The sequence below is a fragment of the Monodelphis domestica genome, chromosome 4 (genome assembly GCF_027887165.1).
Source record: "Monodelphis domestica isolate mMonDom1 chromosome 4, mMonDom1.pri, whole genome shotgun sequence".
NCBI classification, from domain to species: Eukaryota; Metazoa; Chordata; class Mammalia; order Didelphimorphia; family Didelphidae; genus Monodelphis; species Monodelphis domestica.
Genome location: NC_077230.1, coordinates 37,275,950 through 37,288,891, shown reverse-complemented (window position 1 = coordinate 37,288,891; position 12,942 = coordinate 37,275,950). Strand labels below are relative to the sequence as shown.

The following is a 12,942-nucleotide window of genomic DNA, read 5'->3' as shown; positions in this document are numbered from 1 at the left end:
GGGGAGAGAAGACAGCTAAATGGGGACTGAATGCTGTTAGCTGGAGGCAGCAAAGAATAATAATAGCTTGTGTAATCAAATTATGTAACTAACCTGTGATCCCATTATCCACAAACAATTTGACTTTCTGAGATCCAACTAATTTGGCTTTTCATGGAGAGTGGAAATGGGGCCAGAGATACACAATTGTGTGTGTGTGTGTGTGTGTGTGACACACTTACAGGTAAGCACACTTTTTTGAACGTTTTTGACAAAAGAAAGCCTGGTTACAAAAAGGTCACCAAAGGCCCTGTCCACAAAAGCCAAACTAGAAAAATACCCCTCCTCAAGACGGAACATGCATTTTGCCTCTGGAACATACAATTAGTCCTTAAACAAATCAAACCAGCCTTACTTTAAACATAGCTGCTTGAGGTTCCCTGAGCTCATGAAACGGAGGCTTGCCTGTTGCCATTTCAATGATGGTGCAGCCCAGGGACCAGATGTCAGCCGGGGCGCCGTATCCTCTAGGGCCCTTATCGATGATCTCAGGAGCCATATATTGTAAAGTGCCTGGGTACAGGAGGAAAAAAACAGTGAGGGAAGTCATACTTTTTATCCATCATCTCAGTTCACTGGGTGAGCCTGATGACATAAAACAGGCACATTCCCATTTCACTCCCAAAATGATGCTGTTGGTGATTCCATCGCCAAGACTTCAGAGCAAATGTGGCCCAATCTCTTCTTTGGCAGAAGAATTCCCGTAATGCAGGTGGTTGTGAAAGTCAGATATTCAGAACTGCAAAAAGGAATTGAAAAAAGACACCAAGTCTAATGTCCTGAAAAAGGAAATTAGTATTATAGGGATAATAGGAATAAGGAAGTATAGTAACAAACTACACTGGGATCAGTTAGGAGATATGCTAGAAAAAAAGAAGTTCAGGACTCCCAGGGGAAAAAAAAGACAGAACCATGTAGAGACAATATTAAGGAGGAAGGGAAAGGGAGAGGGAGAAGAAGAGGGAGAGAGAGACAGAGGGAGAGAAGGAGAGGCAGAGGGAGAGGGAGAGAAGAGAAAGAGAGATGGAGAAAAAGAAGAGAGACAGAGAGAGAAGGAAGGCGAGGTTAGCCACATTCTACCACCTGTAGTTTTTATTTAGCTTGAGACCATTTCTCTATCAATTTAAAAGTAAAGATTGACTTGAAGGGTACAGGAACACATTTCAAAAGTTATACTCTATCCTGTGATAGTATCAATAAAATGTTTATTTCCTCTCTGATTTTTTTTTTTGAGAAATCTAGTGGCTAGATTAGTATCAGAAAGACCTGGGTTCCGGGCTTGCCTCTGACTCAGTCTATCTATTATGTCTATGGTCAATTTATTTAACCCTTTCTTTCTCCAAGCACTCTCAGAATTATAGTACAGCTGCTGATCCGTGTAGGTGAAGAGTGTTTTCACACTGGAAGTTTCCCCAAACTCACAAAGGTCCATACTCCCACCCATCACTGCCAAAAAGAAAAAAATCTATGAAAACTCATAGGAAGAGAGTTTACAGAAATCCCCAATTCATCCAGTATCTGTATAATTTGTTTGCTCCTCAAGAATATGGACAACATGGACTTCTGGTCAAGATGGCGGCTTAGAGAAAGCTAAAGTTCAGATCTCCGGAAAACCCTTCCCGACCGATCTCAAACTATAAGCTCCTAAGGCGCCGAAATTCAAAACGATCAACAGCATAGACCCTGGGAACCCTCCTCCTGGACCTGGACCTGGATCAAAAGGTACGGCCCCCCTCAAAAGCCAGAACCTGAGATCACTCGGACCTAAGGGGTAGGAGTGCAGAGTCCAAGGCTCCCGGAAGCCACAGCCCCGCCCCCCTCAGAGAGCAGGGTCCTCTGAAACAACAGCAACCCTCAGGGCGGGCAAAACAGCTTCACCAGCTGGATCCTGCTATCCAAGTCTCAGTGAAAGTCACCGTCCTCGGAGCTCTGGGAAGCCCCGGCCCCTTCCCCCGCAGAGAGCAGGGTCGTCTGAAACAACAGTAACCATCAGGGCTGACAAGACAGCCTCACGGCCAGCTATTCTGAAGGCAACTTCCGGAAAGCAACCCTACCCAGTCCAGTCGAGGGGGCAGCAGGGAAACAGAGAGAACCGGGGGAGAGTGTGGGGCCCTGGTCCGACCCTTCCATTCCAGATCCAGTGAAAGTCATTGCCTTAAGGCATACTCAGTTTAACCCAGGGAAAGCTCATAGAACGGACAATCTGCCCAGGACTAAAGCCTCTGAACACCAGACAGAGATAAGAAAAGCTAATCCTCCCCATTCAGAGATGGCAAACTCCACAGAAGCACAGAAGCCCCAAAATCCCAAGAAAAATAAGAAGAAAGGGGTGACTTTGGACATATTCTATGGAGCCAAAATACAAAATACAGAGGAGATAGAAGACGATACACAATAAAATGCTACGAAACCTTCCAAAGGAAATGGAAACTCTCCACAAACCCATGAAGAATTTGAATCAGAAATGACCAAAAAGATGGAAGCCTTCTGGGAGGAAAAGTGGGAAATAATGCAAAAGAAATTCACGCATCTACAAAACCGGTGTGATAAAACTGAAAAGGAAAACCAGGCTTTAAAGGCCAGAATCAGGCAACTGGAAGACAACGATCGTGTAAAAGAGCAAGAATTAATAAAGCAAAGCCAAAATACCAAGAAATTAGAAGAGAACATAAAATATCTCACCAACAAGGTGACAGATCTGGAAAATAGAGGGAGAAGAGATAATTTAAGAATAATTGGACTTCCAGAAAAGCCAGAAATAAACTATTTCGACATCGTGATACAAGATATAATCAAAGAAAATTGCCCAGAGATTCTAGAACAAGGGGGTAATACAGCCACTGACAGAGCTCACAGAACACCTTCTACACTAAACCCCCAAAAGACAACTCCCAGGAATGTAATTGCCAAATTCCAAAGCTCTCAAACAAAAGAAAAAATCCTACAGGAAGCCAGAAAAAGATAATTTAGATATAAAGGAATGCCAATCAGGGTCACACAAGACCTTGCAAGTTCTACTCTGAATGATCGTAAGGCATGGAACATGATCTTCAGAAAGGCAAGAGAGCTGGGTCTTCAACCAAGAATCAGCTACCCAGCAAAACTGACTATATACTTCCAATGGAAAGTATGGGTATTCAACAAAATAGAAGATTTCTAACTTTTTGCAAAGAAAAGACCAGAGCTCTGTGGAAAGTTCGATATCAAAAAACAAAGAGCAAGGAATACCTGAAAAGGTAAATATTAAGGAAAAGGGAAAGGAGAAAAATGTTATCTTCTTCTTTTATTCAAACTCTCTTCTATAAGGACTACATTTCTATCAATCTATGTATACTAACATGTGGGGGAAAAGTAATGTATAAATAGGGGGTAAAGAAAGACCAAATAGAATAATCTTTCTCACACAAAGATTCACATGGGAAGGGGAGGGGAAGAAAACTCCTATACGAAGGAGAGGAAGAGAGGGTTTTTTTTTACTTAAACCTTAATCTCAGGGAAATCAACTCTGAGAGGGAAAAACATCCAGATCCATTGGGATCTTGAATTCTATCTTACCCAACAAGGGTAGGGAGAAGGGAAAACCAAGGGGGGGAGGGGGGAGGGAAAACAAAAAGAGAGGGAAAGAGGGGGGGAGGGGGGAGGAACAAAAAGGGAGGGACTAAAAAAGGAAACATCAAAGGAGGGGACAAGGGGGACTGATTCAAAGTAAATCACTGGACTAAAAGGTAGAGCCAAAGAAGAAAAGGTTAGAATTAGGGAAGGATATCAAAATGCCAGGGAGTCCACAAATAACAATCATAACTTTGAACGTGAATGGGATGAACTCTCCCATAAAACATAGACGAATAGCATAATGGATTAGAATCCAAAACCCTACCATATGTTGTCTTCAAGAAACACACATGAGGCGGGTTGACACCCACAAGGTCAGAATTAAAGGATGGAGTAAGACCTTCTGGGCCTCAACTGACAGAAAGAAGGCAGGAGTGGTAATCATGATATCTGATAAAGCCAAAGCAAAAATAGACCTGATCAAAAGGGATAGGGAAGGCAATTATATTTTGTTAAAAGGGACTTTAGACAATGAGGAAATATTAATCAACATGTATGCACCAAATAATATAGCACCCAAATTTCTAATGGCGAAACTAGGAGAATTGAAGGAAGAAATAGACAGTAAAACCATATTAGTGGGAGACTTGAACCAACCATTATCAAATTTAGATAAATCAAATCAAAAAATAAATAAGAAAGAGGTAAAAGAAGTGAATGAAATCTTAGAAAAATTAGAATTAATAGACATATGGAGAAAAAGAAATAGGGATAAAAAGAAATACACCTTCTTCTCAGCACCACATGGCACATTCACAAAAATTGACCATACATTCGGTCACAGAAACATAGCACACAAATGCAGAAAAGCAGAAATAATGAATGCAGCCTTCTCAGATCACAAGGCAATAAAAATAATGATTAGTAATGGTACATCGGAAACCAAATCTAAAACCAATTGGAAATTAAACAATATGATACTCCAAAATCGTTTAGTTAAAGAAGAAATCATAGAAACAATTAATAATTTCATCGAGGAAAATGACAATGGCAAGACATCCTTTCAAACTTTTTGGGATGCAGCCAAAGCAGTAATCAGAGGTAAATTCATATCCCTGAATGCTTATATTAACAAACTAGGGAGAGCAGAGATCAATCAATTGGAAATGCAAATAAAAAAACTCAAAGGCGATCAAATTAATACCCCCAGCAGAAAACCAAACTAGAAATCCTAAAAATTAAGGGAGAAATTAACAAAATCGAAAGTGATAGAACTATTGATTTAATAAATAAGGCAAGAAGCTGGTACTTTGAAAAAACAAACAAAATAGACAAAGTACTGGTCAATTTAATTAAAAAAAGGAAGGAAGAAAAGCAAATTCACAGCATTAAAGATGAAAAGGGGGACAGCACCTCCGATGAAGAGGAAATTAAGGCAATCATTAGAAATTACTTTGCCCAATTATATGGCAATAAATACACCAATTTAGGGGATATGGATGAATATATACAAAAATACAAACTGCCCAGACTAACAGAAGAGGAAATAGAATTCTTAAATAATCCCATATCAGAAAATGAAATACAACAAGCCATCAAAGAACTTCCTAAGAAAAAATCCCCAGGGCCTGACGGATTCACCAGTGAATTCTATCAAACATTCAAAGATCAGCTAACTCCAATACTATACAAACTATTTGACATAATAAGCAAAGAGGGAGTTCTACCAAACTCCTTTTATGACACAAGCATGGTACTGATTCCAAAACCAGGCAGGTCAAAAACAGAGAAAGAAAACTATAGACCAATCTCCCTAATGAATATAGATGCAAAAATCTTAAATAGGATACTAGCAAAAAGACTCCAGCAAGTGATCAGAAGGAATATCCACCATGATCAAGTAGGATTTATACCAGGGATGCAGGGCTGGTTCAATATTAGGAAAACCATCCACATAATTGACCACATCAACAAGCAAACCAGCAAGAACCACATGATTATCTCAATAGACGCAGAAAAAGCCTTTGATAAAATACAACACCCATTCCTATTAAAAACACTAGAAAGCATAGGAATAGAAGGGTTGTTCCTAAAAATAATAAACAGTATATATCTAAAACCATCAGCTAATATCATCTGCAATGGGGACAAACTAGACGCATTCCCAATAAGATCAGGAGTGAAACAAGGATGCCCATTATCACCTCTACTATTTGACATTGTACTAGAAACACTAGCAGTAGCAATTAGAGAAGAAAAAGAAATTGAAGGCATCAAAATAGGCAAGGAGGAGACCAAGTTATCACTCTTTGCAGATGACATGATGGTCTACTTAAAGAATCCTAGAGATTCAACCAAAAAGCTAATTGAAATAATCAACAACTTTAGCAAAGTTGCAGGATACAAAATAAACCCACATAAATCATCAGCATTTCTATATATCTCCAACACAGCTCAGCAGCAAGAACTAGAAAGAGAAATCCCATTCAAAATCACCTTAGACAAAATAAAATACCTAGGAATCTACCTCCTGAGACAAACACAGGAACTATATGAACACAACTACAAAACACTCTCCACACAACTAAAACTAGACTTGAGCAAGTGGAAAAACATTAACTGCTCATGGATAGGACGAGCCAATATAATAAAAATGACCATCCTATCCAAACTTATTTATCTATTTAGTGCCATACCCATTGAACTACCAAAATACTTCTACACTGATTTAGAAAAAAAACATAACAAAGTTCATTTGGAAGAACAAAAGATCAAGGATATCCAGGGAAATAATGAAAAAAAAAACACATATGATGGGGGCCTTGCAGTCCCTGAACTTAAACTATATTACAAAGCAGCAGTCATCAAAACAATTTGGTACTGGCTAAGAAACAGAAAGGAATATCAGTGGAATAGACTGAGGGAAAGCGACCTCAGCAAGACTATACGATAAACCCAAAGATCCCAGCTTTTGGGACAAAAATCCACTATTCAATAAAAACTGTTGGGAAAATTGGAAGACAGTGTGGGAGAGACTAGGAATAGATCAACACCTCACACCCTACACCAAGATAAATTCAAAATGGGTGAGTGACTTAAACATAAAGAAGGAAACCATAAGTAAACTGGGTAAACACAGAATAGTATACATGTCAGACCTTTGGGAGGGGAAAGGCAAGACATAGAAAGAATCACAAAATGCAAAATAAATAATTTTGACTACATCAAATTAAAAAGCTTTTGCACAAACAAAACCAATGTAACTAAAATCAGAAGGGAAACAGCAAACTGGGAAAAAATCTTCATAGAAACCTCTGACAAAGGTTTAATTACTCAAATTTATAAAGAGCTAAATCAACTGTACAAAAAATCAAGCAATTCTCCAATTGATAAATGGGCAAGGGACATGGATAGGCAGTTCTCAGATAAAGAAATCAAAACTATTAATAAGCACATGAAAAAGTGTTCTAAATCTCTTATAATCAGAGAGCTGCAAATCAAAACAACTCTGAGGTATCACCTCACACCTAGCAGATTGGTCAACATGACAGCAAAGGAAAGTAATGAATGCTGGAGGGGATGTGGCAAAGTAGGGATATTAATTCATTGCTGGTGGAGTTGTGAACTGATCCAACCATTCTGGAGGGCAATTTGGAACTATGCCCAAAGGGCGACAAAAGAATATCTACCTTTTGATCCAGCCATAGCACTGCTGGGTCTGTACCCCAAAGAGATAATGGACAAAAAGTCTTGTACAAAAATATTCATAGCTGCGCTCTTTGTGGTGGCCAAAAACTGGAAAACGAGGGGATGCCCATCAATTGGGGAATGGCTGAGCAAATTGTGGTATATGTTGGTGATGGAATACTATTGTGCTAAAAGGAATAATAAAGTGGAGGAGTTCCATGGAGACTGGAACAACCTCCAGGAAGTGATGCAGAGCGAGAGGAGCAGAACCAGGAGAACATTGTACACAGAGACTAATACACTGTGGTATAATCGAACGTAATGGACTTCTCCATTAGTGGTGGTGTAATGTCCCTGAACAGTTTGCAGGGACCCAGGAGAAAAAAACACCATTCATAAGCAAAGGATAAACTATGGGAGTGGAAACACCGAGAAAAAGCAACTGCCTGAATACAGAGGTTGAGGGGACATGACAGAGGAGAGACTCTAAATGAACACTCTAATGCAAATATTATCAACATAGCAATGGATTCAAATCAAGAAAACATGTAATGCCCAGTGGATTTACGCATCGGCTATGGGGGGTTGAGGGGAGGAAAAAAAAATCTATGTCTTTAATGAATAATGCTTGGAAATGATCAAATAAAATAAAATTTAAAAAAAAAGAATATGGACAACTTTTTATCATTCTCTGTATCTCCAGCACTTGGTCCAGTGCCTGGCACATAGCAGGAGTTTTAATAAATTCCAGTTGATGAAATGAAAAATAACAAGGACCTGTTTAATCAGTTGAGCAAGTGTTGAGCAAGACACATTATTAAGAAATTCATGAAGTCTCAGAAAGGAGAACATAAATGTGATACAATATCCTTTGCAGACTTAACAAAAGTCCCAATAATGAGAGTGAAAAGGTTTGGCCTGGAATGCTCCCTCCAACTAATCCAAAATTAATTGATTAAAGACAGATTTTATGGCATTATGCAATAAATAGTAAAGAGCTGTTCAGCCAAAAAGAAGGAATAAACTAACATTGGTAAAAAAAGGAATCTCTCCCTTGGGGCACTTTCTTCTGAGATAATAACTACGGCTATGTATATTCACGTTAACACTAGAGTGGTGGTTTGTGCATGCAGACAGAAGCAATCTTAATCTTAAGCAATACATGGAGAGGGAAGTGATGGTATAGGGAAAACAGACAAACCGAAAAATAAAGCAAAATAAAAGAAACATTGGCTATACAGGGATCAACTAACTGTATGTCTAAAGAGGAGATAAAACAAGACATTAAATGGATTTGCAAATTCATAAGTTGTTGCATGTAAGTGAAGCTGCTGACTGATTTGGGTCACAGGAAGGGGAAAGAAGAGGAGGAGAGGGAACAAGCATTTACGTAAAGTCCACTAAGTTCCAGAAACTGTGCTAAGCACTTTACAAATATTTCCTCATTTAACCCTATGAAGTAGGTGCTGTATTCATCTCCATTTTACAAATGAGGAAGCTGAGACAAACAGAGGTTCAAGGATTCAGTCAGGAAGTGTCTAATTCTGGATTTGAACTCAAGTCTTCCTGAATACTTCTCAGCTCTTCCTCTGCTGTGCCACTTAGCCACCTCAGCTGGCATCACAAGATGTTAATCTTTGAAAGCACCTTGGACATCATTTAGTGCACCCCTTTGATTTCACAGCTTGAGCCCTCCAAAGGAGTTAAATGACCCAGTCTTGCACAGCTGGTGACTGTTACCCTCAGAACTAGATTAATATTTTAGTTGTACTACAAAATCAAAGGAATTCTTTGCTCTATTCATGGCACAGCATACACATTTTGCTTTAGGATAATGTTAAAAATTCATTTTATTATATTCCTAATGTTTTCCCCACATGCACACAGGAAAATTCACACAGAGTAGTCAAAAAATATACGGGAGAGTGGAAGGGAACATACCCACATGACTACTTCTAATAATTAGGGAAAACATTGATAGCAGGGTTAAATCTTCTCAGATATGCCTTGGACAAGCTAAACTAGCTCAGGATTAGTTTGCTTCCATCTAATTCAACAGCAGTTTGGTTATTGTTCAGTCATTTCAGTTGTGTCTGAATTCATTTTGGTTTTTCTTGGCAAAGATACTAGAGTGGTTTGCCATTTTCTTCTCCAGCTTATTTGACAGATGAGGAAACTAAAGCAAGCCCAAGGTCACAGAACTATGTCTCTAAGTGTCTGAGGCCAGGCTTGAACTCAAGAAGATGAGCCTTCCTGATTCCAAACCTGGTGCCCTATCCACTGTACCACATGGCTGCTCTAATAAATAAATGCCATTAGGAAAAATAAATTCAGCACATCAGCCATAACTAAAAAAGGTGAATCTCATTTCCTACCCGTTCACAACCATCTCTTCATCACTCCATAGGAGGCTTGCTTCTCCATCCCTCATCCTCTGCAAACCCAGCCAGTCTCTGTATCGATAAAAGTCTAAAGTCTTTGAGTGTTTGCTAAAATGTTTCCCTTGAAAGCCATGCCATATGTGGGCTCAATGGAAAAGGCATCCAATTCAACAATCCTGCACTTTTGTCCCTTTTCACATGGCTATTTCACAACTGAATTAAATAATAAACATGTAAATTAAATTACAGACAGCACCTCTGGAGCCATGTGTTCTCCTGCTCCAAAGTTGATGAGAAAACATCCTGTCATCACATCAAATTGAAAGCACTCAGCTAGAAACTGACTTCCCAAAGTTCCATGTCTTGAATTAGAACCAGGGATACTCAGTCTATGCCAGGAAGGAAAAGTTTGAGCATGCTTTAAGGACATTCCCCCAAAGGAAACAGCAGTAGCCTGGGAACCAGGAGCCCTATATTTCAGTTTTGACTTTGTCACTAACTAGGTATGTGATTATGTTAGTAATTGCTCCAAGTGTCAAGCAGGGGCCAAAAATGAAAAGACCTAAAACTTAAAAAGAGACTTTGGAATGAAAAAGACTCAAGTTTGAATCCTGCATCAGACACTTATTAACTGGGTGATCTTGGGCAAGTCATTTCAACTCTTGGTGCCTTGGTTTCCTCATGTGTAAAATGAAGATAATTATATTATCCACTTCACAGAGTAGTTGTGAGGATTGAATGTGATAAAAGACATCAAGAATTTTGCAAAGCTAAAATAGAGTATAGTATAATATGTTTTATTATTTATATATCAACATAATATAAAACAATATGTTTATTACATATTAATATAATGGAAGATAATAAGCACATTTATGTTATAAAATAATAAATATATTTATATTAATAGATTTAATATATATTGCATTATATTATCTTGTAAATCTATAATATAGTATAATAGAAAATAATAATATAGATTATATAAATGCTAACAATTATAATTATAATACTATTATTAAATGAGCTGTTTGGACCAGCTACCCTTTAAGGTGACTTCTATCCCTTACACATTCTGTTTGTCTAACAAAAGAAATGTTGTCAGAACGTTTTTGTAATTGTTCACATGACTATTTTATAATCAGGTCAAAGAATAAATCTTTACTTAGTACATAGTTACAGACAGCATCTCTGTAATGAATATTGATATCAATACTGAACTGTTTTGTATCATTTAAATGAAAACTATTTCAATACTGAAATTTTAAAACATGACACAATTATAAAGCATTTCATATTTTTTAAAAACCGTAAATGTTTCATTAATTTTCCATCATGTTGAAGAGGTCACCCTGGGTTTTCAAGGCTATGCCAACTAAGTACAACCTTGGGCAGGTTCAAGCAGGTTGGAAAGACTTCTCAAGTTTATGTCTGGCAATGGATAGTATGTCTGCTGCCCAAAGACTGGCCTAGCTCAGCCTGGACAGGCTTAAGACCAAAAACATGGCCACTGGTGAAGGAATTTTTCAGTCACAGCCACTCACAGATGGTCTCCTAAGACCCAGAAGATGTCTCTGTGCTCTGATGAAATCATGGATGCTTGAGGTACTAAAGTAATCGGTCTTCTCATTGTTTGGTTAATTTCTGGTTACCTATTGAACCCTTTTCTTCCAGTGCTTATTTTCTTAATTGGAGTATACATGAAGGAGGAAAGCTACTCTCCCAAAATATTTAGAATGACATACAACCCAATAAGAATTGACTCCCAGAGGGAGTGGGGAACAATTATTACAAAACACCAGGGATTAGAAAAAATGGTGAAAACATTAATCAGGTTATTTTTCAATTTTGAAAAATTATAGAACAATAAAGCAGCTAGATATCTGGGGAATAGCTATGGTTCTGAATTAACCACAATTCTGAACAATTTGTTTGTGACTTTTTAAAAATAGAATCAGAATCTGAAGCCTGAAGGGGACTCCTGGACGCTAGTAAACTTGACTTGCTATATTTAAACAAGAATTCCTTCTAATAATAACAGCATGAGTGCTTTAGAAATATTATCTCATTTGATCCTAAAAACTACCCTGGGAGGTAGGTGCTATTATCATCCCCCCCTTTTTTTTTTAATATTTTCCCCATTTGAATAAGTTTATTTAGTCAATTTAGAACATTATACCTTGGTTACAATAATCAAATTATTTCCCTCCTTCCCCTCCACCTACTCTTCCTGCAGCCAATACGCAATTTCATTGGGTATTACATGTGTCCGGGATCAGAACCCATTTCAATGTTGTTTAAAATAAGATATTCATTTAGAGTCTACATCCCCAACAATATGCCTTCAACCCATGTATTCAAGCAGTTGTTTTTCTTTGGTGTTTTTACTACCACAGAGTTTCCTCTGAATGTGGATAGTGGTTTTTCTCGTAGGTTCCTCCAAGTTGTTCAGGGTCATTGCATTGCCACTAATGGAGAAGTCCATTACATACCACAGTGTATCAGTTTCTATGTACAATGTTTTCCTGGTTCTGCTCCTCTAACTCTGCATCAATTACTGGAGGTTGTTCCAGTCCCTATGGAATTCCTCTACTTTGTTATTCCTTAATAGTTTTGATTTCTTGAACTGAACATTGCCTATTCATATCCCTTGCCCATTTATCAATTGAAGGAATGGCTTGATTTTTTGTACAACTGCTTTAGCTCTTTATAGATTTGAGTAATTAGACCTTTGTCAGAGGTTTTTGTTATGAAGATTGTTTCCCAATTTGTTGCTTTCCTTCTAATTTTAGTTACATTGGTTTTGTTTGTACAAAAACTTTTTTTTTAAGGCAATGGGGGTCAAGTGACTTGCCCAGGGTCACACAGCTGGGAAGTGTCTGAGGCCAGATTTGAACCTAGGACCTCCCATCTCTAGGCCTGGCTCTCAATCCACTGAGCTACCCAGCTGCCCCCAAAAACTTTTTAATTTGATGTAATCAAAATTACTGATTTTACATTTTGTGATTTTTTTCTAGCTCTTGCTGGGTTTTAAAGTCTTTCCCAAAGATCTGACAAGTATACTATTCTGTGTTCGCCTAATTTGCTTATAGTTTCCTTCTCTATATTCTATATATTGTAAAAAATAGACTCGAATACAGGACTACAATCCCCACGAGCCTTTGCTCTACTTCCCCAGAATGCCTTGTAATCTCACCTGGGCCGAGATCGAGAAGGTATTTAAGCTGATTCAATGGCTTTTGAGTCTCTCTTGGGTCTTTTTGGACTTCCGTTTTGGAGCAGG

General features: G+C 38.2%; 1 protein-coding gene across 1 annotated transcript in view; it reads right to left on the bottom strand.

Annotated features, from left to right (window-relative positions):
* Positions 1-12,942, bottom strand: part of MAP3K15 (mitogen-activated protein kinase kinase kinase 15) — an 89,073-nt gene that overhangs the window by 40,129 nt on the left and 36,002 nt on the right. The window contains exon 10 of the mRNA XM_056826079.1: positions 395-552. Within this exon, the coding sequence (XP_056682057.1) occupies positions 395-552 (158 nt within the window). The remainder of the gene's footprint in view (positions 1-394; positions 553-12,942) is intronic.